This window comes from Pieris rapae, chromosome 4, assembly GCF_905147795.1.
Source record: "Pieris rapae chromosome 4, ilPieRapa1.1, whole genome shotgun sequence".
Lineage (NCBI taxonomy): Eukaryota > Metazoa > Arthropoda > Insecta > Lepidoptera > Pieridae > Pieris > Pieris rapae.
The window spans coordinates 10,321,989-10,349,903 of NC_059512.1; the positions used below are offsets into that span (position 1 = coordinate 10,321,989).

Here is a 27,915-nt window from a genome sequence, read left to right on the forward strand (position 1 = left end):
GACATATTGTGCAAACTTTGTGCAATAGTCTAGCTATTTCAATGTCTTGCAAACAAAGTTTTCCTTATTGTATTGACCTAAACATTTAACTTGTAGAATTGACGGGACTATAAATGACCTAATAGTAAGTTAATTCTTTTTAGAACTACGTATATCTTACGACGAAAATCTATATATGTAGTTATTAAATAATATTACAAAGTGGTATAGTAGTATAAAAATTCCAAATTTAAACCAAGATTCAATCGCTGTACAGACAGCTCATCAGTAACTTTACTGATGGGGCTGGAACATATATATAATATGTATGTTAAGTATATTATGTCATTAATGGATTCTAGGTAAATAACCACAAGAAATTCCATACACTATTAGAATTCCTATTGCATTCCTGACAAGTTTTGCTAATTCCTTCATGGAACATTACTGACCGTAGTATGCTTGTCTCAGACGCTTACGCCCGAGCCCAATAATTAATCCCCAATCTCAGACTGAAAACAAACTGAGATTGTGGATTAATATAGAAAACTTACCTAAAATAAAACCGTACAAATAATATTAAAATCTACATGTCTATGTTTAAAACATATCAAATAGCTTTTTCATCATTTTAAAAGCTGGTGTAAATAAGTTAAAATCTTATGATAGGATATTGGCACAGTTGAACTGTCATTTTCATACAAAGGTCTATCCACATACACCGATCCGACCTACCATGGATAGCTTGTATCGACAGATGGCTACTATGTACAATCAGACGATTGGTTATTGGCACACTTTTAACAATAATTGGATTAAGATGTCTATCTCAGATGGTCAAAAATGGATTGAAATAGAATGAAACGCGATTTAAACAGCTGTTCGATTTGAATTACAATGTGGACGTATTGTACTTAAAAATTAAATTCTTAGATTACTATCTATTTTTTTACTGATTATTTATTTCTTTTAAAATATAACTATAAACATATCTCCTGTAAATCCATAATGAGTAGCTGCTATCGATAAACAAGGTATGTTCTAACGGATGTGTGTAATAGTATAGGCTGAGAGGCTTTGACCAGAGGAAATAATTATGGGAATCACGGAAGCGGTATAGTACATCCCACATTACCTATGTGAATATAGGATATTTGTAATTATGTTCCATGTAATAATAATTCTTAAATAAACACCTCTCTCTTCCTGTCATATTGTATTTGGGCTTATGAAAGAGATAGATTTATTAAAAATTGATACACCTAAAATAGTTGATCAAACCGTGATCGATCGATTGTCTATACATTGCATTGTATAGACAATCGATCAATTTTAATGTAGTTTTACTTTGTATACATAAGGAAATTGAGCAGTGTTGGCCCAGTGGCTTTAGCATGAGACTTATCCCCGGGGTTGTAAGTTCGATCCCCGGCTGTGCACTAATGAATGGACTTTCTTTCTATCTACGGGTTTAACAATTGCTCGAACGGTGAAGGATCACCTACTTGCCAGTTAGATTTACAAAATATCATAAAACAGATACAAACATCTGAGGCCTAGAACTAAAAGGTTTTAGTGCCATTGATTTATTTTACATTAGACAGTATTTACATATAATAGTATATAGGGTAGAATTTGATAGTGTGTTTGACATAAAATTTGTCAAACAAAGTGTCAAAACACATTACATACGTAATACATTTCATTCAACTACTACGGAAAACACTAATCGGTTAAAGTAAAATATAAGTGTGACGTTTGTAACCTTTTTGCGTCATTAATGTAATTTATCGCATCATTTTATAATCTGTTTAGAAAAACTATTATTTTATAATGAACGTTTGAGCCAGTCGTGTAATTTCCAATGACGCATGGGGCTGTTATAGAATCTAATTGGAATCTATACGAAATAAAATTTATATCGGGAATCGGAACCTCCATGTTTACAATCACCACTCAGAAAAATATCACTCATATTATTAAAATAAACTAACTCTCTTTAAGAACATAAAAACGTTTTGTTTGGCATGTTTTGAACAGTTATGTCTTACCACGAACTATGAATATAATTCTGTGTATTTGTATTAAAAATCTAAAAGTATTGGTGGCAGTAGCAACAGTATGAGTTTCATAGAATTAGAAACACACGCATTTAATATATAATAGAGCTACTAATCATGAAAATGGCACATAAGTATATATAATATCCATAGCGCTGAATCACCTGCATCATGAGCCCATATATACACCCTCACGTACATAACACAGCCAAATTATGTATTACATTATATATATATAATATTTCTATTAATTATTAGTATAGTAAATGTTTAAGCCTTTTTATATAAATGATTTATTTCATCTTTGTCTATATGTTTAGTTTTATTGCTTTTGTCTTGTATATGTTATTTATGTTAGCTGTATGATTACGAAACAAATAAATAACTATAATATATAATATAAAATAATATAACATATAATATAAAATTAATACCCATATAAAAACGTTTCGTTTCTATTCAAAGTTCATAAATAATCAACAATTTACTGTTATTTTATGTTAATTACGTAAATGTTGACGTTGTTTCATTCTGTTAATTCCCCGGCTCTGGTATGCGCCAATGGGCTTTCTGTCTATGGGATATTCGCTGGTACGGAGAAGAAAAATATCGTGACAACCTATATGATAGAAAGGAAGTTTTTCCGAACCAATTCGACTTAGGATCCTTCAAGACCAAGACTCCAATTCTTAAAAGGCCGGCAACGCACTCGCGAGCCCTCTGGGAATGAGAGTGTCAATGGGCGGCGGTATCACTTAACGTCAGGTGAGCCTCCTGCCTGTTCTAAAAAAAATGCCAGTCGACGGTGTGTTTTGGCCTTTTAGGCAGAAAAGGTTCACCTATTAGAAATTATCACGCAACATAATAATGTAGTACTATTGGTACATATTACTTTTATTTTAAATTTACAGCCTTATATCTAGTAGGTACAGTCAAAATATGTTTGGCTTTGAAGGGACCACTCATAGTTGGTCGAAAACCCGATTGTAGTTACAGCCGATTAAGTTATTTTTACCTTTGATTTTGGTCAATATAATCGGTATCTAGTTCTAAACGATGTCGCAAACGATTTTGACTGTATTTCATAGAAAAGGCATAATATACAATAATTACGTTTTTATTTGTGTATTAACATTAAAATATAATAAATTCATGGCGCTACTACCCTTTTAAGGCCTGGGCCTCAGATCTGTTTCATGATCATAAGTCCTCACGATGTTTTCCTTCACCGTTCGAGCGAATGTTAAATGCGCACATAGAAATAAAGTTCGTTGGTGCATAACCGGGGATTGAACCTACGACCTCAGGAACCACACGCTAAAGCCACAAGGCGTTTTTAAGTAAGACCTCATTTAGAATGGAAAGAATATTCGTAAGGATGACTTCCATCAACCAAGTTTATGTTATTGTGTACATCATTAGAAGATTTCGATTTATTCTATTTTTTTTCTCATTTCTGTCTTGCGCTAAATACATAAGCTATATGACTCAGCAATAGTCCACTTTAACAACTTGACAATCCTTATCATTTATGGCGTTTTATCGGTTTATAATGTCACGTGAAATTCCTAACTACGTACTGTTATAAAAAATAATCTTTTGAGCTTGTAATTGATAGCCTATTAAGAGGGATATATAACATCTCGTATTATAGGGGGTGATATGAACAATAGGTATATTTAACATTAGTACTGTTATGTTTATCTTTTCAGAGAATGTGACTGTCCATGGGCTATCACGAACATCAGATGAGCTATTTTAGAAATGATTTTAGATTAAAGGCAATGTCATTTTTATCGTGCTAATTGCGCAAAGATTTATTCGAACATGAAAAATTGTCTTCGCTAATATTTTGAGTAACATATAACCATGTTTTACTAGTTATATTATGTTTAAACAATTTTAATTGCATGTAATTATTCTGAATTACAGGAAATATGAGAGACTTGTTTATGTGAGTGGTGTGAATAATGTGATTTAAATAATATCCGTGTTTTGGCTTGATAGAGAAAATGTCGACTGTCCCATAAAATTTCATCTTAACGTGTAAATAAATTAACGATCGAGCGAGAAAAGAAACCGTGATAAATAAATAATCAAAAAAGTCTTAATAATATTAATATAATAAATTCCTGTTAAAGTATATGTAACATCCAACTATCTTAATAAGCGGTTCAATTAACAGACTAGCCGTTTAACTAACGGACTGAAAGATATTCAGCCGTAGCATTTGTAACGTTTCATAAAATGCTTAGGCTATTGGTACGTTTAAGCGATCATGTTACAGAAATAAAAGAGATAAAACATTCACTTAATAAAATATTTCTTTATAAAATAAATTACTCCAGTCAGTCCCACCTCAAGTTTCAACATTATTATTGTCACTGTTTATCATTAAACTTTGGAAAAAAAAACATCAAAATTATAGTTTGCCGACGCCATTTTGACAGTTTCGTTTCGAGTTTCAGAGTGGCAGAACGGAACTAAATATGCTAAATGTATTTTTAATATTGTTTGATTGTGTGCGTAAGCACTATAACAGTCTGTGAATGTAGTCTATCCTGATTCAGAAGTAAAATTTATTTCAAAATACTATTAATTCTACTAAAATTTATACTAAGTGGATGCGTTTCTAAAATTCAAAAATAAATGTCTACAGACGACTGATAATATTCAGGTTTTGTACATAATTAATACAAACAAGTTACAAAAAATAAAATATTAACTCGTGGCAAAACAATATTCTTCATTTATAATTCATACCAAATGTTTGGTGAGGAAAAAACATATTATCTAATATGTTTTAATGATACCGGTGAAATATTTTGTATCCTTTGTAGTCTAAAGATTACCATTAATGCACTATTTGATATGACATAAAACTAAATACAAATAGGGCCTGCACTTTGTATGCGTTTTAATTATTTTTTATCATTACTATGTAGGTAAAGGAAATTGTAAATTCTGTAAATTTATCTACTACGTAATAAGAACTAACAAATATTTTTCAGTATTAAGAAAAATAATAAAAAAGAAAATTTAATTAAATTTAAAAAGTTTGGTCCCTATAGCAGTGTACTTTTAATTCTGGCAGCATTTAAGGTACATAAAATACTTATGAATCTAAAACATTTCTATGATAAAACCCTTCGTCGGCTTAGTGTTAGAACCAGGTGTTGCGATATAAGCGAGGTAATAGTAAATAATATTTTAGGATCCGAGATTATTATACCTAGCTTAGCTCATGTTGCCAAAAATACACGCTATATTATTGTCTAGTAAAACTATTTACAATATTTTTATATACATAAGGCTGTGTTTTAAAATAATAAATCACTAATAGTCTATTACTGTTATGTATTTAAATACATATAAATATTAATGCAGACCGGTATTTCTAGTCGCTTCAGCGTGCGACTCTCATCCCGAAGGTTGCAGGTGCGATCTCCAGCGGGGCGTTGGTCTTCTTTCGATGTGCTTATTTAACATTCGCTCGAACGTTGAAGGAAAGAGTAGGGAAACCGGCTTTCCTTAGACCCAAAAAGTCAAAAGGTCATTGATCACCTACAGAACAGATTGACAAATGAACATGAATTGGATACAGAAATCAAAGGTCCTGAACCTGAAAGACTTGCGCGCGCCTCTGATTTTTTTTTTAAATATGAAGCTCAATGAATTTAGAAACGAATCCTATAGTACGAGTAGAATTTAACGAACGTAGGCTTTTTTTGGTTTTCAATTACTGTTAATTGATCAAAAATGATTGTAAATAATTTTTATGTTATAACTTTTACGGAATGTAACACGTTTCTTGCAATGTCAGATTCGTAATGACTTTCATTATGTAAAGCCATGCCTTTTATGAAATGTCAGGTAAACCAATTTATAGTTTACTATTTTATACGAATGAGACTCTTAAAGGGATTTTAAAGATTACAGGACATCTACGATATTATTGAAGAGATAGTTGTTTGGTATGCACATATCATCAAATGAATGTATACAAAATATTATAAAAACGTTTTTAATAGACTAAGTTTTTAATAAAGTATGGATATTCTTGCCCATTCCTCTCCGTATGATGACGTATTTTTTAAATATTAATCTGTATCTAATTTTGATTTTTAAAAGTACCTTTTTTAATAGGTCAAATTGAAATAAATGATTTGTATATAGTATATAGTATATAATAGTACTTTTTTACAGATTTTCTCATCGAAGTATATTTTACGTCTATATATATTTTTATACATAATATAAATGTATGTATATATCGTCATATGGTCACAAATTTTGGCATGGCCTGGTTTTGATTTCACAATTAATACTGTTAAATAGTTTAATTATCTAATTTAAGCATATATTATATTATATTTTTATTATTTATATCTCACAGAAACATACAATATCTAAGTAGAGAACCTTAGAGTGGTTTAAATCATGACTCAATTTGCTTCCTCATATGTGATTCAGAGAAATTTCAATTACTCTTAAATTTGAACTCATCGACACGTCATTGTCTTCTTAGAATTACCGTAACTTTTTACGAATATCATAGCATTTTCCAGGTTACTTATTTGTTGATTCATGTGACGTTTAAGTATTATCCCACGACAGGTTAATGTTTTGGCTAAATAAGAATTTATTTAGATTTCAAAAAGGCTTTGAAAAACATATAACTACTTATACAGAATACTTTAATAGATAGACATATGTTTATTCAAAAATGGTATTTAATAGTCTATATGACTTTAAGGATTGCATCGAAAAATAGGCAGTGTTGGGCTTCAGCGTGCGACTCTCACATCTAAGGTTTAGTCATAGTCATAGTCATAATATCTTTATTCATTTACGTAAACATGTACACTTATGAACGTCAAGAAAAACAAATTAAATTAATCGTAAATTTACATTTACCACCAGTTCGCAAGTCAAGGGCGTAGAGCGGGTAAGAAGAACTGGCAATCCCCAATCGAACATCAATGGTCTTTCTGTCTATCGCATATATAGAAATCACGAAAACAAAACTAAATCGACGAAATATTAGTCTGAAGTTTGATCACTTTCATAGATTTGCGTTTCATTTTGCTGATATCAGATCGGGTGTTAAAGATATAAATACTGTAATAGGATATATGTTAAAGAATCTAGAAACCGTGTTAGAAACTGAACAATAACATTACGTATTTAGAACAGGAAAAGTGATAGAAAGCGTACGTGATAATAATGAATAATATGCAGTAAACCAATCGGACATAAGACAGATTAAAATTTCATTTCGTATTTGGTTTAGTAGGTTAAAGAGGCTATAAAATAATTAAATGAGGTTACTTGGCTATAATTATCATAAAGTAAAAACTTTTTCGATTTCCAAAAATATTTCTTTCAAAATTTAAACTGTTTTTAAAATAATCCTTGGTTGTGTTTAAACTTAAGTTTAAGGCTGTGTAAGCAAGGTAATCAAGTGTTTACGATAAAGTAAATGTAATAAATTCAACCTTTCTGTTATGAACTATTTATTTGGTGTACATTCATGCAATTGTAACGCAGTTGTGAATAGCTAAATTGTGAATTTAGGATTATTCAATTTTCTTTACAAAAAGGCTTTAATTCAAATCCAAAGATTAAATATTTTAAATCAATAACAAATATAATAAAAAGGATATTACGCGATAAAAATAAAATATACACTTACCAATCCTTGTATTCTTGGAAACATATTGTTTATTTACCGACACTAAGTTCACTAAACTTCACTATCACTCACAATAATTTCATAATCGAAAGGGAAGAACAGTCACACACGTGCGTCTAGCACAACGCGTCGAATGGTTATGATCGCTAAGCGGTCGGTGGCAGTGCAAGCGCAGATGAATCATACGCTGTTGCAGACTGCGTAAAATAACTGTGCGACGTTACAGGAGATTCCGGAAAAGTTCAGTAGATTTTTAATATTTATTTTTTGTGCCAACATTTCATATAAATTTATAAAGGTAGAGAAATGAAAATTGTTGAAGTATGATTTAATGTCGAACAGTCGTTTTTTTTCGCAATAATCGTTGTTTACGCAGTCGCGTAAACAACAATTATTATTAAAACAGTTTTCTAATAGCTATATTATTCTATAAGAGAATAGCCTTAAAACCCCGTTTCGAGACATCAATTGGATAATGTAGAGTCATTTTTCGATAACACCGTTCAAACAAGATAGGCGGTGTTTGTAAACAATAATATTAATATTCTGATAAAGGTAATTTATTGATTCACTAAAGATTTATTTGCTCTTGATATAACGATAAAAACGTCCTCTATTTACTTTCTATTATCTATTTCTATTATTAAATTAAACGTACGTCATTTATTGAGAAGAAATCTTACCAATTTTCATTTCATTTTATTAACACAAGTTTCTGAAACTATTCCCTTCTATAATCTGTTAAACATTAGTTCCTATTAAATATTAGTTTCTTGAGGCAATTATAGCAATTTTTAAAACAATATTATTTATCATCAGCTTCTCTAAATGCAATACATACGACAATAACTATAATTGTTCGTATTAAGGACAGATTGAGACATGATTTCTAATATAATTACATACAATTGTTAGGGTTAATAAACGATAATTTACTGCAATTTTTTCTTTGTCACCAGACGATTTATTTCTATTATCTACGTAAGTCTTGCATTATAATTATACAATAAATGTCTCATGACTGTTTGCTTAGTGGCTTCAATGTGTGACTCTCATATCTAAGGTATTAACTTCAATTTCGGGCTGTGCACTAATCGACTTTCTTTCTATGTACATAACTTAAGGCTTGCCTTAAACCCAAAAAGTCGGCGACGCTGAGTTTCATCATCGGTAGTCGAGGTAGTATATGAAATTCCACCCGTATCACCTCGACATGAGTTGGGAGATCTGAGCGTTTTACAAGGCAGTTTTTGCCCCATGCTACCACTATGTAGAACCAACGGCCTACTGAAGCATAGAGCGTACCAATTCTTAAAAGGCCGGTTTCCACTTGAGAGACCCCTGGCATTGTCAGTGGAAACCCATAAGCGACATTATCGCGTACCATAAGCTGAGCCTCATAAAAAAGTCCCTATATGAGTCACTTTCGTTTTCTACCGAGGTCTCAGAGATAAAGTCATCAGTCTTTATCACATTCCGAACTCTGAAGAGAACTTTAAGATCAAAATCCTAAGTTATAACATAATATCCGTTTCGTAGATCAGATAAACAAACATTTATGTCCACATTATTGCTAGCAGCCAGCTAATATGCCAATTGTACGCCAAGATTTTTTTTTGTAATATTTGACATAATATACATTTGATAATGTAGGAGTTTTTAAACCGTTTGTGTTTATTCGTTACAACTATCCAAATCTTTCCTTATATAATGAAACTGATGGCTTTGACATTTACAATATGGTATAAATAAAAGTTTCCCCGGCAAAGCGAAATGCACACGTCATAGGTATATTACCAATATAAGAAAATAAACAGTTTTTTTCCATATTATTTGGAATTCCGTATCCGTGTTTACCATTTTATATAAGTGAAGGTAACTAATATGTAAACTGTATGTAACATATATAATTAATTTCTAATTGTTCGTAATAATTTAATTGGATTACGTCAGTAATTTTACCAATTAGATAATACGAAACATTGTTTACTATTACACAGTGTATGTATTAATTGAATTTATAACTTGAACACGCATGACTATTCGGTTATTAAAATTTTAGAACAACAAATCATGTAATATCTGGTAACGGTAAAGTTTTAAGCATAATAAGGTCATCGACGACAAATGTCAAAAATGACTTTAATGTCAAAGCAATCTTTACACTGAAAGGTGTGATAAAAGTTCGTAATACTTTTGGAATAAAAACTTTTTTAACTATTGAAATAAAACAGCGGTAAACAGGATCTTAGACAGGTATGTTTAAGGCCAAACGACTGTCTAGTTCTGTCTAAAAAATATTAATAAGTTTATGGGTAAGGAACTAACGAAGAGATCACTTAGGATAACATCTAAGAGTAAATAAGATATTAACACAGAGCAGAAAATCCTAACTAAATACAATTAAACAAAATTACCAAAAAATTAAATACTATTAAATTATGACCATATATAGTTAAATATGTCGCCATAAGTTAATTGTCTATCTATTTTGCATACTTTTCAATAATTAAGGAAATGTTCAATTACGTTTAATATTTTAAAATGTTCAATTAGTAAATGAACTTTACTTTCGCTGCTCATAAAATATTTTGCCGACTTCCTTTTAATTATTTGAGTAAACAGTAAAACAATTCTTGGAATAATCTTTGACAATGCCATTTTGTTTAATTTTATGGCACTGCAAAGCGTTAAGTACCTCATTAGAGTAATTAATATTTTGGCATTATTGATAGTTTTATTATAATTGATAATATTTAAGCCTAACTAAGCGATGCTAATCCCTCAATCTTCCGGGTAAAGCAGGTAATAACACACTTTGAAATACATTTTGTATAGAAAAACTAAACTTTTATAACTTATTCATCGACTTTTTTCTCTCGTGTTTCTTAAGTTTGCCTACATATCGAGCGTCGGCTTTTGTACAAGTAATTCTAGTATACAGCAGCAGTATTTTTATTTATTAACACTTGTTGTATGTATAGAAATATAAAAAAACAGACATAATTAAATAAAAAGAGCGACAACTGGCGGCCTTATCAATTTTGAGCGATTTCTTCCTTACAACCACTGTGAGAAAAGCAAGATAAGGAGGCAATAGGCAGAGAAATAGACAAACTTATGGATCAAAACAGATCAATTAAGACGTATGTAAACAGTGAAGGATAATATAAAAAGGTGCTCACAAATTATAAAAAACTATGGCACCAGGAGTATTATCATGTATTTATTACGTAGACCTATATTGAAGGGTATAGATAGACCGAAAGCTAATCAGCAGTAAGCCACACAATCACTCTTCATATTCGTGTAAATGAAATGGAGTCGAAGCGGGCGGGAAATTGACGAATTTGATTAGACGTCTTAAACCGAAATTTGTTCGATTTCACTTGGAGAATTGAACTATACTCGCTTTTACGACGCTAATGTTATCTAGAATTCTGTGTAGATTTGTGTGTTCGTTAAACTGCTATTTATAATAATAATCAGATTGTTGTTGTTTCTTTATATTTATCTTGTTTCCTATTTTCGTGTTTTGAAAGCAAGGATATTAAATTTTAATATATAATGGTTATTTTTTAAGAGTTGTAAAGATTGTATAGCCATGTAATTTATAAACACGTTTGAGGTTATTTAGCTGTCAATTTTTAAAGGATATGAACTTGTTATCTCTCAAGAAATGTGAGTATCAATGGGTGGTATCACTTAACCCCCTGTAACATAAAAAAGGTAATACTCCTAATATATTGATATGTTAAATAGAGTTTAAGCTTATGATTTGAATGTTCGATATTATTATATATGTAGACTTCGGGTCTAGTTGCAGATAACACGATATAAAATCATTTATTCATATTATACCACTAAATGGCACTTTTGAACGTTAAATAAAATATACATCTTTATGTTTCTAGTTGCCTCTTCCAAAAGGTAGTTTCGTGTGAAGAATGGACAAGAAACTCTAAAGAATAATTATATGTGAAGACATTGTACTTCCAGAATAAAACTACTATAGGTATATTGTCTATCATACGTTTCTGCATTTGCCTTGATATATAACATAATATAGATTAGGCCAAATTGAAAGCGATATCAAATTATTTAATTTACAAAATTTCATTTGTTATCGACTATATATTTATAATTTACTGACATAGATTATTGTCCTGATTTTGTTTTGCATGCGTTATCTCTTTTACCGTCAAAATAATGATTAATTGATGCTTAACAATTGATCGTGTTATTACGGGCCAGGCTTCTTTATAACTTTCTTTACCCATAGCTTGTGCTGAAGAGAAACTAATAGCCATAAATAAAACTTATATATTTTGATGGAATAATTAGATTCAATTCGTATTTTTTCATAGTAATTGACTGAACAGCTATATCATTATCTATTCAATTTCAATCTCATAGGATGCTCGACTTTTTGGGTCTATGGTAAGTTTAGTCAACAAATTCAAAAACGTGAAAAATAGAGATAAAGGTCCTAAAAATATGAGCGATGGTTCATTCGATTCGGAATTACCTCTAGAAAAATGTTTTTAAAGGATATTGGTGCAGATTAAAAATTACAATTGTCATTAACAAAATAAGATGAAAAAAAACGATATTAAGTGTTTGTTAATAACTCGAAAGAATATTAACATTTCAGCAATTTTGAAAAAAGCTCGTTAAAGAGGAGGAAATTTCCAATACAAAAGTCCGAACTTCCGGAATTCCATCTCCATTATTTATAAATTTAAGTAGACGTTGAAAATAGGGCTCCGCACGGCAGTTACGGCATGCGCGCGATGTATCCTTCACCGGTTGAGCAAATGTTAAATGCGTCCATAGAAAGTCCATTGATGCACAGCTGAGATTCGAACCTCAGGGATAAAAATCACTCGCTCAAGCCACTAAGCCAAAACTGCTGGAAAATATAATATATAGAACTAGAAAATTTTCCTATTAAATGTATTAAATCGTAACAATAACACTATAGAATTAAATATTGTGTATCTGGAGTATTGATAAAACACTCAACTGAAGTGAGTTAGAGTAATTATTTTGCTTAGTTGTGTTCGGCTTGATTATCTCATAGATACGTTATCACAGCCTTTGTTTAAAATGAACAGCATCGTTAATTTATCTATGTAGACCAATGAGAAATTAAATAAACTAGATTTTCGATGATCTATGAGCTAAAAAAAAACGTGTACTTACGTACACTCGTTAGAAGTTATACTTCTTTGGCGTAACAGAATGAAAACCTTTTTAAAATTTCACGATTGTAGCAAAAACACACAATAAATTATATTTAATGAATTGAAAGTTTTATTATAACGCATTATGTAATTAAATAAAGTTTATCTAATTAAAAAAAACTACGTTGACGATTGGGTGTCGGTTTTTTGTGACGGTGTGCGCGCATCGTTAAAATTTAATCTCATCTTTTTTTCCTAACGCGCCAAAAGTATAAGTTCAAAAATATCTTAATCTATTAGGTAATTTTTCATATATTACATAAATTTAACAAATAATCTCTTGAGTAGTAACAAATTTCAATTGTTTTTCTTGAATAAATTATTAGGCAACGGTGAATTACTAAATAAGATTAGATGTAGGTCGCGTATAAATCTTGGTGCCAGTGAATCTTGTATGTACGCAATTCACTCTTATGTAAAATCTGGCGTGTCTTAGATTCAAAATTTATCTGTTCCGGCACAAGCATCTGATTACCTTCTAGTCCGAATATAATAATTATCCACACATATATTTAAAAAGAATAATATTACCTAATTTCAACATACATATTTATAAGTCCAAGATTTTTACTGGGTAAACATAGTTTTTTATTGGTTTTATTAATGTGAGAACAGTGTTGGTTCAATATGCTCTCATCCCTGAGGTCGTAGGTTCGGTCCCCGGCTGTGCACCAATGGAAAGTCCATTTCCAATTCTATGTGCGCATTTAATACTGAACGAAAGGTAAAGGAATCATCGTCCATGAGGAAACCGTCCTTACCTGAGACACAGGAGGCTGATCACCTACTTGTCTTTTATACATTATCATGAAACAAATACTGAGATCATAATACTTAGATCTAAAAAGGTTGAAATATTTTATTTTCAAATTAAGAATCAATCGTCAAAGTTCAATAAGTATTTGTGAGAGACTAACTTAGCGATCTCCGAAGTCAAAGTTTACCTTACTATTTAAGGAATATATTGAATCATGAATCATCATAGTTCAAACATCATTTATGGGGTATTGTGTTGAATGTTACAATAAAATACCTTGTGACATTAAAACTAAATAGGCAAAAAAGCTTTTTTTTTATTAAAACTACACTTTATAAACAAGAATATTACAAATTAGAGTATTATATTCAAGATGCTTGGAAATATGTTGCTCATGCCCTGCTCCATAAGACAAGCCTTGACAAAATCAATTGGTTGCTGATCTAATTTTACATACTTTTGTTATTTTGACTACATTGTCTTCACATATAATTATTTAAGTAATGTATACAAATGCTGTAAACCCTAATTTAAAAGAGTAAGTGTGGAGTTTCTTGCACATTCTTCGCCACACGAAGCTACCTTTTGAAAGTAGCAAATAGAAAGACCTTTATATTTTATTTAACTAATAAAAATAATTAATGATTTGATTAATTGATTGATTTTGATATCAATTATTATTGCGACATAGATACAATAACCACTTATTGTAGTTTAAAATAGTTCAATATATGTATTAAATGGATTAAATTCACTCGAGATAATGACATCATATATTTCTTTAACAAATGTAAATTCATATCATTAGGAATAATATTTGTATTTATGACCTAATTTATATCTTCTTACACCTGTTATTTGGTGACAATTTTATAACATGGCTTTTTTGTTGACATATTGACATTAAACTGTCGGTCGTCAAGTATTATTCTTCTAAAAAAGTCTATAAATGAGGTTTATACCGTGGAGTATGCATTCGAAAAAAATGATGACTTGTCTGTCTTTGATGTTGTAAAATAAAAAAAGTTTAATACTGTAAATACTTTTTAGGTAAATCCCAACTTTAGGGTACTTGCTTCCTTCATTTCCTTCAAATGTTGACATTGTTTCAGTGCAGGCTTTGATAGGAATATGCTTGGAACCATCCTCCATGATTGATTGACTGATTTATATACATTTACAAACAAAACATAATATATACAGTGCGCTAGAGAGTACAAGCTGTAATATATTAATTAACTGATATTACAAAGTCTTTATACTCAAAATTTATTCTTGGCTTTCGAAGCTTGGAATTAGCTTTGTTACTTGAGTCTGACACTGAAACTTCATCCAGGTCGATTAGAATCCGGCTTTTAATATAAAAAGTTTGTGACGGGTGAACTTGTCAGCGACAAATAGAGATTTCATTATTATCAAGTTTCATTTGATATAAAAGAAAGCTTTGTATACTTAAATTGCTTTTTTGCCCAGCTGAGGTTTGTTTAGTCAAGAAGGGAGAGAAATTCATGGACATTAATTGTATTTTGCTCTGTTTATAAAGCTTTATATGTAACAAAAGGCGAACGGACAGACTCACATTGCTCTCAAGTGTATTGCCGGCCTTTGATTAGTTGGTACGCTCTTTTCCTGAAGTTCACATCCAGTTCCTCGTTTCACATTGTGGTGAAAAACTGTCTTAAGAAACTGACAGTCAGTTGTGGAACGACCAAAATTATTAAAAGCATGACGTTTTCAGCATGTATTATTTACGTAAAAAACTGTTTTAATCTAAATTATAAAATACGATCAAAGGACTGGCTTATGAACACTTCTTACGAAGAGTTGGAAACGCTGGTCTAATATGTAGTTCACATTTCATTCACTCGCATAGACATAAACATAACATTTATTACTAACAAAATACACACACAAAATAACAATAATCAAAGAAACAAATATTAAATTAAATTAGAAAGAAGAACAACGTATGTTTTAAGTGTGTAATGCGTGTGTGCTGTGATTGTAATTGGTCCTGGCTGACATGATCACACACACTTACTCATTCACTCTGGCGGGTTGGAAACAGTTGAAAAAACAATAATAATTTATATAATGTATATGTTTACATTATTACTATTAAGTTTGTTACGGAAGAGTTCGGAACCCCAGGTTGACACATGTTTTTTTTTACTTAAAAGGGTTCCCAAATTATAATGGTTGCTATCAAATGAATAAACACAATTTTTATTTATGTTGGAACGCAGTAAATTTTGTCACAAAAGGCATTTTCAAAGGATTCGTTTAGAGTAGATTATTACTTCGAATCTTTTTGCGCCAAGTGTACTTGTAGTAGGGGAGCCCAAGAGGGGATTTCGGGATTTACTCAAGCGCGGCAGATTAATATATAGGGGGATACCTTGTACCCGGTTAAGTACCTCCACCAAATATGAGGCCCATATAAAAGGCCGCCCGTGAAGGATACAGGATCAGATTAGTAAAAAAAAATTGATCATCAGACATTCTCGAGCGCGTCAGATTAAGGTAGTGTGAATTAATCACATCCTAAAAAGTGTATATTCCACTAATCTGACAATTTGAGAGTGACGTAAAGAGAGGGGAGGGCAGCAAAGTTGTAAAAAAAAAACGTCATCTTGACATTCTCGAGCGTAGCTAATTTTTTTTTTTATTTTGAATGAAATAATTCAAGAATATTGAAAAATATATAATCTGACGATTTCCGCAAGCCGAAATAACAAAATTTCGTCGATAAAGTTCGTGCGATAAACGCGTGCAGCTGCGTGATGCCTACATTTCCTTCTCCGCGTTTCCCTCAAAATTAGATTTCATGTGAATTTGAACCGATTCGGACCGAATGATTTTGAGAAATTTTGAAAAATCTAAAAAAATAACAATTTGTTTTTTTGAAAGTGTTTTTTTGCAATAACTTTTAAACGGCTTTATCCATCAACTTCAACAAACTAATCCACCTTTAAGCTTGAAAAACGACGTCGATCGCCACCAAATTGGTCAAAATCGGTTGATTCGTTCGAGAGATATCGTGAACGAAAGAAAACCGAAAAAAGTGTTTCTATCACATAACTTCGACATTTCATATCGGATTATCGTTTTTGATGAAAGTAGAGCTTAAAAAATGCGTCGATCGCCGTCAACCGCGGGAAAATTGCTTGATCCATTCAAAAGTTATTGGGGTTTGAAAATTTCAAAAATAGTGTTCTATGAAACTTCTATCAGACTTTCGAGCTGGGAGAACTCAAACGCATAGAAATATTATTTCTTTGAACTCAGCGAGCTCATAAGTACAATTTTAAGCGCCCAGGAATGGTATTGCAGGCATGGCCTTTAGGGTGAACCGTTTTTCTAATATTTTATTTGTCAGATCAGGCAAATCCCTCTAGATAATCGTCAGATTATGAGACAGTACGTTTAAAATATAAATCTGAACCATATATATCTTAATCTGACGCGCTCGAGTATTTCAAAATGGCGAATTTTTTTTGCACATTATAATAATGGCTGCGAGTTTGCGTCAGATCGAAATCGTCAGATTATTGAATGAGAGCTTTTGTTTTGGTGCACTTAACACCCCCTTAGAAAACCTGACGCGCTCGATTAAATATTTTTTTTTTTCATTTTTAACCCTTACGTACAACCACCCCCATCATGCAAATGATCAGATTAACATACGTACATTATTAAAAATACGTAGAACATTGATGCTATCAATATCTGACGCGCTCGAGTATGTCCATGCAACAATTTTTTTTTACATATTTAAACATCTATAGCCGCTTTCCCCACCGATGAAAAGGTATATATCATTTAACATTTTTTTCTTCTTATCATCTAAGCTTTGCAACCCAATAGGTCTCCACGACGCTCGAGTAAATCCCCATTTAGCATCGTGGGCTCCCCTACCATTGAATTTAAATGAAGTTGAATTCCGGAATAAGTTGTATTTACCAAAGTCATTACAACATCCACGTACATTTTAACATATTCTTATCATTATCATCATGTATGGTGTATCATATTTTTTATGTACCATTCGAATACAAGTTAATATTTACACGTACAATATAAATCTACGTAAAAACACAATTTGGAAATCAAATCTATTTGCCAACATTCGCATAGCTTTTTCTGCTTTCTTGGGGCATTTTTCTACCATAAACTTTATTTTTGTTAAGTAATTATTTATTTATATTACAATCGAAATCTTTTCAAAAATTTTCGAAATCCTTGATTACAATGCTACGAATGTTTTTGAGGTAGGCTTTAAATGAAATTCTTTCACACAAGCTTTATTCATATTCACACACCCACAACTCTCCTGCTTTAGACTAATGCTCATAGTATATAGTCATCTCTTTATATATTTTCTGTCCGCGATGGAAGGCTGCATACATGTAGCCCCTTACAAAGATGTTTAATACCTGCAGCATGTAAACCCGTAAAATACAATATCGTGAAGTGGCAAATAAAATTTATAATAATAATAATATTCTATAAAACTGATTTCTTACTATTAAAACCTATTCCGATAGTTTCACCACGAAGGAACCATGCCACGTTGTATGCGTAAGGCAATTTAAAAAATGCAAAAAAAACTACCAAAAATTCTTGAGAATTACCAGATTTCGTCGATTTTGTTTTTTTATAAATAAACAATATATTTGTTTACCGCTTGTCTAACATCCATATTTTGTCTGCAGGTAAAAAGATCTATTATGTTAAAAATGGCTGACGCGTGCGTAGATAGCAGCAAGCAGACACGCTTCCATGAAATGCACGTGCAAAGACATAACAATGTCAGCATATTATACGCAGATATCGTCAACTTCACTCCGCTATCCGAGAGACTGAGTGCTTCTGACTTGGTGAAGACACTAAATGAACTATTTGGAAGATTCGATCAAATTGCACAGGTTAGTATCGATTTTACTGCTAGAGAAATATTTTATTGTCTATTTTATCAAATGTATCCGCCGCGCCGTAGACTTTTAAGAGAAGCGTATTACTTTACGGTCACGTATTTTATAGATTGTTAAAATATTTAATACAAAATATGATTGCATCGCGTTCAACCGTTTCATCAAAATAAATTTGTTTGGTCTAATGCGAAGTCAACATTTATATAAATACTAGCTGCCCCCGTGAACTTCGTTTCTCCTTAATGCCTATCCAGCCTTTTTAGTATATAATACTATACTAATATACTAACATGGGACATTTTGCTATGCTACCCCAGAGGCTGTTCCGATTTCTAAAGTGAACACTTTATAGGTTGTTCTGTGAGATTTTTTTTATATAAACCTCAGAGTTCATATATTAAGTTTTTAATTAACAAATAATCATCACTACATAATATTATAAAACGAAGTCGCTTTCCTGTCCCTATGTCCCTTTGTATGCGTAAATCTTTGAAACCGGATTTTGATGCGGTTTTTTAATAGATAGAGTGATTCAAGAGGAAGGTTTATATGTATAATAACATCCATTAAATAGTGGAGTGAAGTACTGTTATTTTTGAGGTTTCTAATGTGATGTCGTAAATAATTACATTTTTTCCGCTTACATTGCAAACGCAGGCTGAACCCTACGAGTTTTATCAAAATAATGCACTAAGTACACATTGAAAAGGTCTACAGAAAAGTCCGTGATGGTATATGTCTATCTCTTATATGTAACCCACATTTTTATATACAACATTCACAGATTTTCTGTAGTGTATTTAGTATCAGCATTGCACCCGTGCGAAGCCGGGGGGGGGGGGTGTCGCTAGTTTTATATATGTAGAGATTAAATGTCAATAAGAGCAGTGTTGGCCTTTACTTTAGCGAGCGACTGTCATGACTGAAGTGGTAAGTTTGATCCCCTGTGCATAATTAGATTAAATTCTGAGGCCTAGGCCTTAAAACGTTGTAGCACCACTGCTTTATTGTTTAAATGTCAATTCAGTATAATTCATGCATTTGTATCGAAAATCAGTATTCACAAGTTATTTATGCATCTGGCTTAAATTGTTACGATTTCCATATACCCTATTGGCAGGTCAAGATCTCTTTTATTATGAGTACAGTATATATTGCATTACCCATTTATTAATTAAAAATCGATGATATTTTACCCCGTATGTCTATTTAGACAGCAATATTTTTATTTATTAATTAGTATTTCTTAAATAAGAAAGATATATAAGAAAGATGTGTAGAAGGACACCCATTTTTAGTGAATGCGTTGTCGGCTTTTAATATTAATGTATGTTGTAATAGATAATGGATTGTATATTTTCTGTCCACGGTGGAAGGATGGTGACTAATTACCACAGGACGTTTATAGTCCATAGACAACAGTCTCTCACGAAGAGGCAAATAAAATATACCAATTTAACACCAACCAGCTGATGCATTTTTGCAGTCATATAACTTCTATACAAGCAAACTTGGCCCATTTGTATATAAATAATTAAGATTTTACTTTGAATTATGCTATTTGTCTAAAGCCTCATTAAGTTTAAATCAAACAGCCTTTATACAAATCAAATAAACCTTCATTAGTGTATTTGCTAAAGTAACCCTTTTGTCGTGACTAACAAGTTTAATTCATTTGTTTTAAGACTTTTTTACAGCAGCTAAGAATTTTGCTTAATTTTGCTTAAAAATTAAGCATTTAGCTTAATAAACCAAAGCTGGTTTATTAAGCTAAATGCTTGTGTCTTGTGTTAAATAAAAAAAATCAATGGCACTACAACCTTTTTAGGTCCGGCTTAGATTTGTGTATCTTTTTTTTTGATCTTTAGTACACAAATTATCAAACAAGAAAGGCAAGCCGGTTTACTCTCGGTGTATTCCATTACTTTTTTTTTCACTTTTATTTGAATGTTAAATGCGCTCATAGAAAATAGAAATAGAAAGAGTCTATTGGTGCACAGCCGGGGATCGAATCTACGACCGCAGGGAAGACCATACCTTGCCTACTGAATGCTGTCTCCGACACTATCGACAATCTTGTATGTTCGCCGAGTGAATTCACAGTAGCATATTTTGTATATTATATGTTTAATATTATATTTTATTAAATGATTCTCGACATTATCGTATTAGTATAGTCTGTAATGTATGTATTTTTGTAATAATAAATAAATAAATAAAATATTTGGTTGTGGGATTTTGCAAGGTTGCAAAATTTAACTACAGTCAATTCAAGTACTTCAATATTACTATGTAGGTTTAAGACAATGAATCTTCCCTAATGGTGGGAAAATAACGTTTCAAATGAATCCACCGTTCATAAGAAAACAAAAAACCAAAAACAAAATATTTAATTTCGGACTCTTTACAGAATGTGTTACTTGATTCTTGGACGTAGTCGTTTCATCGAAATATATTTAAAAAAGTCGTGTTAGAGACACCTCTTGTAACTCAAGATCAGCTCGACCACTGTTATTTATTCACTCGCTGCAAAGAAACACAAATAACAAAATACATAAAAATTACAAGGGATGCAACGGGCGGCCTCATCGCTAACAAGCGATCTCTTCCAGGCAACCCTAGTAAGAAAAAATAAAAAATAAAAATTAAGACTGCAAGAAGTGCATAACCAGAAATTATATAAATAATAAAATACACATAAAAGGAATAACTGTAAGCTATCACTGTCTTGGTGGACTCTGATAAGTTATCGATTAACAAAAATTAATTAATTTATTTTACGAATTCAAACAGCATGTGGTGCCATCTGTTGACAAAACTACGCATCATTTTAAATGGAATTCGTGTCAGTTCAAGAAATTCCAATATTGAGGTGAATGAGGAAATGTACAACCAGGCATTGATCTTGATCGAACACATGTGTTACCTCATCAAAATATGCTGTGTATCAGAAAGTGTTTTAACAGCAGCAGTATCGCAATATTGGCGCCAGAGAGATGAGACTTATGTGTAAAGCTGCCATTCTAAATTCGCAATGGGAAGCAATAAAACATTTCTGTATATGAAAAAAAAGGTGTATTAATGTAATTATAACCTTAATGAAATCCTAAATTATTATACGATTAGGCGGAACGAAGTTTGCCGGGTCAGATAGTTTTAGAATAAATTAAAATATCCTTTTTCCTTTGCATTGTATTATTTTTTCATAAACAATGAAGTAATTAGTCTTTGTAACGTCTCTTTAATATTATATTATTTTACCATTTTGCTGTTATTTTTGGATATAATTTATTTCGTATTTGAGAAACTGTTTTTGGATATATGCAATAAATTAATTTATGCTTTTCTGTTTTTTAAAATTGGGAACATGAAATCATTCACCTTGATTCCCACGCTAATATAAAATTATTTATAGTAAGTAAGTTTTCTGTCTCCTTTAATCCGACACACAATCAGTTCTATGACAAACTCAGATGTGTAAAAGGTGCTATTAAACAAATAAATGATGACATTGGATCAATTTTAAATTAATTACTTTATTACTAAGTTTAATGTCTCACAGTTAATAGGTATTTTATCAATGATTTTAAATACGTATACAGCCATCTGGGCGTAAAACCAAATATGTAATTATTATTTCGTCGAACACAAGTACCAGGCTACATCGAAGCATGTTTCACAAAATATAATTAACTCTAAATAATACTAACATTCAAATAGACGAGATTTATGTGACTATTTCAATTTTAAATTTTACTAATGAGAAATTTAAGCAACCCTAGTACGATTAGCAAGATGTTGATGTGATGTTCATATAAGTTATACTTAATTAATTAAAACTAAATAAAGGGAAAACAAAGTTATTGTAAACGAAATAATAATTTATTAATCTGAGTACATACTTAATTTTACGACATTCATGATGGAGTTGCTATTTCAGAAAGTTGTAATATCAACTTCCGCGATAATTTTCTGTTTTGGTAATTGTCAAGTATCCAATCGGCTTTATGATTTAATGAAACAATAACGTTTTGCTTGGATATTACTGAAATCTTTATTAAATTTGAGATTAATTACAATAGAAACAAACTAAATAAAAAATGTGTGACTTAGTTGTATGATTTACGCGAATACTACACATTAAAATAAATAAAAAGACTAGAAACTCGAATTTATAACAATGCTTGATGTCTCGGCTTTTTAAGAATCATGGTCACTAAATCGCAACCCTGAACAGTCAGACACTATTTTTTTAGGTCCTTGTGACACCTAATCGCTGTATATATTTATAGAATTTGACAATTTATTTCCTTATTTCCTATTTTTACAGAAACTTAATACTAATACAATAGAAACCTAAGCTATAAACATAATACAAACATAACATGTAAAAACATAAACCAATTCACAACTAATAAATAATGCAATTCTTGTGAATTCCGCCACAATGCAACTAAATACATCTATCTCACACAATATTTAGGGTGCGCAAGACACGCGTAAATAGTGCTTCTTTAAGTGCTTATTACACTATGCGATATTCAGACTGTCTTAGTAACTCTTATTACATTAGGCTAAATCTTAGTAGTAGCTCGCAAACTATCAAATTGCGGCGAGAATCGCCCTTCTCAACTGATACCCGCAGTCCGCCTTTCTAATAGGTCCGAATCTAGGGGGTGAACAAATTGCAGAAGTTTCCTTTTGTATTGTTAGTACCTTAAGTAGCTTAAACTCGTTCATACTTCAAGAAATGCAGTTCTGCATATCATTGAATACATTGAATATTAATTAAAAATATTTGGAGGATTGTATAACTATTGAAATATTTAAAACTAAGACTAATCTTATATTATTAGAAAAACAACGCAATAAGTACTTATTAGGCAAGATTAGGTAAGGTACATCAATTCTAAATAACAAATTCTAAAATAGCACAAAGGGCGAAAACTGTGTTAATCATAAGTTCAAAAGCGCCGACTTATACCTGCGCCATCTTTTGTTTATTGAATTTTATTTGTTTCAATGATACCGTTTTGAATCGTATATTTATAAACCGTTACAATGCTATGATTTCCAACAGAAAAACTAAAAGTTAAATCTATGAATATTATATTTTATTGTATATTTCTATTTATATAAAAAAGTTATGTTGGTTTGTGTACGCTTCAAAAACTCAAAAAGTTCGGTACTGATGGAGCTGAAATTTTATCGTGATTTATATTCTGTACAAAAAATTTTTTTTTCTATTTTTGGCAACAATGAATGATGAAAAACAGTATTTTCAACGATGAGTTGTGTACCAGTGTCCGCGCCATCTGCCGGAAGCGAGGTAAACACGTATTGCAAAATTAAACTTATATAAAATGTATTCTTTATTTTGTTTCTTATTTCTCAACCATCACTACGTGCCACATCGAAGCGTGACAGGGTACAGCTAGTATTATATATAATAAAATATACTAATATGAATACGATCTTTGATGCGGCTTGATCTAAATTTCTCTAACGCATAATAATATTATATATAATAATATAAGAACAACTCTGAAAAGACTCTTTGCCATTCTTCTCCTATTTGTTTTTCTGCTTTACTTCACATTTCAAACTTATTTAATAACTGTATCACAATTAATTCCAACCATTTTAATCACCGACACTTAATTAAAATGATAATCAGTTCGTCAAATAAATTATTCATTACGAATATTGCTACTAAGAGCGCATCAGTAACAATTCATATGGGTTTAATTAATATTTGCAATCAACTTGATTGTACTGTTTAATCGTATATGAAATTATATTACTGCACCTGAAGTTACATTATTGATAATAAAGAACACTTTCGTCTCTATCTGTCGATATAAAAGAGACAGGTACTTTAATACAACAAAGCTCAAACATTATTATATTTGTAAAAAAAGCGCATGAAATAAAATTGTTTTTTTTTGCTAATTGTTTTTTAGTAGGCGCAATTACACTTGTACACATTAGTTCTTATAATGAATAAATTCTGATTAGAGAACAATTACATGGACCACCTGAATGGTCATTAATTTTCATTTAGCAACACAATAGCTCTTTGTTTCTCAGTATTTCTCTACAGAGTAATTGGGTTATAGACAACTATTAAAGCAAATATAAAGACGCAATTTTTTGTGAAAGTATTAATATTTAATTTATAAAAAGTATAAATCCTATTTTGATTGCTACATAAATCCTAAATTGTAGTGTGTTTTTATGGCTTAAACCTTTCATATAATGTAATGACGTTGTGTCTTCTATAGGAACGGAGATTTAAAAGCCTTCCTTGTACGAATTTATAATTTTTGTTACATATATAATTTATTATGAATTTATGTAAATTTACTGAATAAAACGTTTAAAAGTAGGTATTTATTTTTATTAAATCTTTATTTATTTACAAACGCAAGTACATTTAAAAAAGCTTCTTTAACGTATAGGCCAACACAAAAGCATGTCAAAAGTTGAATTTCATAAAAGCATACAAATTCCGCGTAATATTTGTCTCTGTGTTGTGTTGTCTACGCTATTGCTTATCATGAGTGTGGAAGTGATAGACACTCTTTGTTCCCGACAACTGTTTTACTGAATACCGCGAGTCCTTTTACCGATAAGAGCACGTCAGATATCAACTTTCTGCATCGTCCATTATGGCATTCAGATGAGCAAAATACGGAAATACTCGACTTCACACAACTTAAAGCCTTTGCGAGGTGTATGTTAAATCGGAAACCAAATGATTTTTTCACTCTATTATTCTTAATTAAAAATTCATTAAAAATAAAACTATAATTATAAAGGACAGATCTAAATAATAATATTCTTGAACTATTCGAAAGCTATATAATATTTATTTATAAATTATAATTATAATAATAAATTAAATAATTATAATTATAAATATTTATTTGTAACTTTAATTATCTCTTGATGTTATGTAGTCGACTGTGGATATAGATTTTACACCGAATTCGTCTGACCAATATTATTGATTAATAGCAAACACAGTATATCTAGTTATAAAGAAAAGCTGTGTAAAAAGGCTTACTATAAAGTTGGCGATTATCTAGTTGATAAAAGGGCCTGGAACTAGTGCTGGCTACTTCTAATTAATTTGCTATAATTGTTTTAAATATTGTAGTATTGTTTGATGATTTGCTTTTTTAAAAGAGCTTTTTCTCTCAGCGTACATTCTCTATCTTCTTTGCCGATTAGTAGGGATGCCTACAGGTTCGGATTTTGATGACGTGGAATAAGTGATATCTTGATGATCTTATTTTCTAAAATAAACGTATATTATTTTTTATTTTATAATCTTTAGTACAACATAACTTCTTCAACATCTTTTTTTTGAGATATGACAGATTCCTAACGATGTTTGCTATTACATAAGCAAGTGTCACTTCTTCTACCTCTCGTTCCTACGCCGTTTTGCTGGTATTTTTTTCCACATAACAATAACATCTGGTAGGTAATTTATGATTTTAAAGACGGAACGAAAAGGCGACAGTAAAGAAAGAGACACAGATGTGCAATAAAGTTTAATGAGAGATTAATTTAATTTAATAATAAAATTACATGAAAATTATCCATTTATTTCCATTTTATTATTAATAAAAACTTAATCATTGTAGTTGTTGTCCAAATTAATAATTTATATTAAACTTAAACTTAAAATTACACTTGTCTCATTATATTATCAACATTTTTAAAGGATCCCTTCTACAACGTTTGAATTGCACAAATGTTTATTTTAAATTTTTATCTGGAATTAATTTTAACGATTTTAACTAAAATTAAGTCATTTAATAAAATATTGTGACATACACTATTAAGCGTAATGTGGTGAAATTGAATTGATGTTCAATGCGTCACGCTTAAGCCTAATCTGCTCTCAACATACATATATATGTATTGTCTGTGGTGTATTTTTAAATTTTTATTGTTTCAGGAGAACCAATGTATGAGAATCAAGATCCTGGGTGATTGCTATTACTGTGTTTCGGGGCTTCCGGTGTCGAGACCTAACCATGCCTATAACTGTGTCAACATGGGCCTGCTAATGATTGACGCAATACGGTATTTAAAGCGCTTTACGCTCTGAGATAGCTTTCAAAGTTTTCTACTATATTACAACTTAAAACCTCACTGGATTAAATAAAGGATTTTTTTAATGATAATTAATAGATGATTGACTTAGAGAGTGATAATTACCTCATCTTTGTTTCTTAGTGAATTTTAATATTATAAAAAACATACGTTTCTCTTCATGAATAATATTAAATAAAATTATTGACTTATGGATTTTGTCATTATTGTTTTGTAATTTGGCAAGTAATGTAAAACTATAAACTTCCATTTCTATAATGAAATACAGTAATAACGTACTAGCGAGTGTTAAATATTAAGGTAAGTGTAATAATTTTACAGTTTCGTCCGTGAAGCCACAGGTTTCAATGTAGACATGCGAATCGGCATCCACACAGGTAATGTTCTGTGCGGCGTGCTTGGTCTCCGAAAATGGCAATTCGACGTCTGGAGCGATGATGTGACGTTGGCAAATCATATGGAGTCTGGTGGGATCGCTGGGTGAGTAACTGAGTAACAGATATAGTTAATTTCGAAGCTGCTTACAAGAATTTTGATATGGCTATTGATGAAGATGAAAACAGCATTTCTTAATATGTTCTTTTATTAACAAAATTTTACACATAAAACACTTTTTAACGGATTGAAGCTATGTAGTATTATAGACTTATAATTATTTTAGATAATTTAAGAAGAGATCTCAATGAATAATTTAATCAATAGAGGACACTGTGTGTCTATACTGCAAAAATCCTTCATGTTTTAGTCGATATCAACTCCGGGGAAATAAATACACATATTATAACATTTTCTACACCTATGATTATCTTTGAGATCCAACACCTTTTGTCTTCTGTCACCTTGACCACGCACGCTGTAAAGCACGCGAAACGTCGGGAAAAATTAAAGTTATGTAAAATCATTATAGGTTTATAATAATACATAGCTTCAATCCGTTAAAAATTGTTTTCTTTAAGCATTTCTTAAATATCGTGCTCATTAGTAGTGTCTCTTCACTCTATATAAGTTTTAAAACCGCGTCAAGTTTTGTATGAAACTTAGCTTTTACGTAAGTTTAAAACCAAAAGGTTCTAGAGAACTTAGTCTTAAAGAGGGTACTGGGAAATATGTAACA

At 30.9% G+C, this 27,915-nt stretch overlaps 2 protein-coding genes across 5 annotated transcripts in view; one reads left to right on the top strand and one right to left on the bottom strand.

Moving 5' to 3' along the window:
- The window catches only part of LOC110995398 (E3 ubiquitin-protein ligase SINA-like 5), a 37,956-nt gene extending 30,069 nt beyond the window's left edge, over positions 1-7,887 (bottom strand). The window contains exon 1 of the mRNA XM_022262555.2: positions 7,735-7,887. Coding sequence (XP_022118247.1) covers positions 7,735-7,758 — 24 coding nt within the window. The 5' untranslated portion in view covers positions 7,759-7,887. The remainder of the gene's footprint in view (positions 1-7,734) is intronic.
- Positions 1-27,915, top strand: part of LOC110995397 (adenylate cyclase type 2) — a 118,301-nt gene that overhangs the window by 77,765 nt on the left and 12,621 nt on the right. For all 4 annotated transcript variants that reach the window (XM_022262552.2, XM_022262554.2, XM_045627917.1 and 1 more), the window contains 3 exons: positions 18,453-18,665; positions 26,644-26,771; positions 27,123-27,281. In XM_022262552.2, coding sequence (XP_022118244.1) covers positions 18,453-18,665; positions 26,644-26,771; positions 27,123-27,281 — 500 coding nt within the window. The remainder of the gene's footprint in view (positions 1-18,452; positions 18,666-26,643; positions 26,772-27,122; positions 27,282-27,915) is intronic.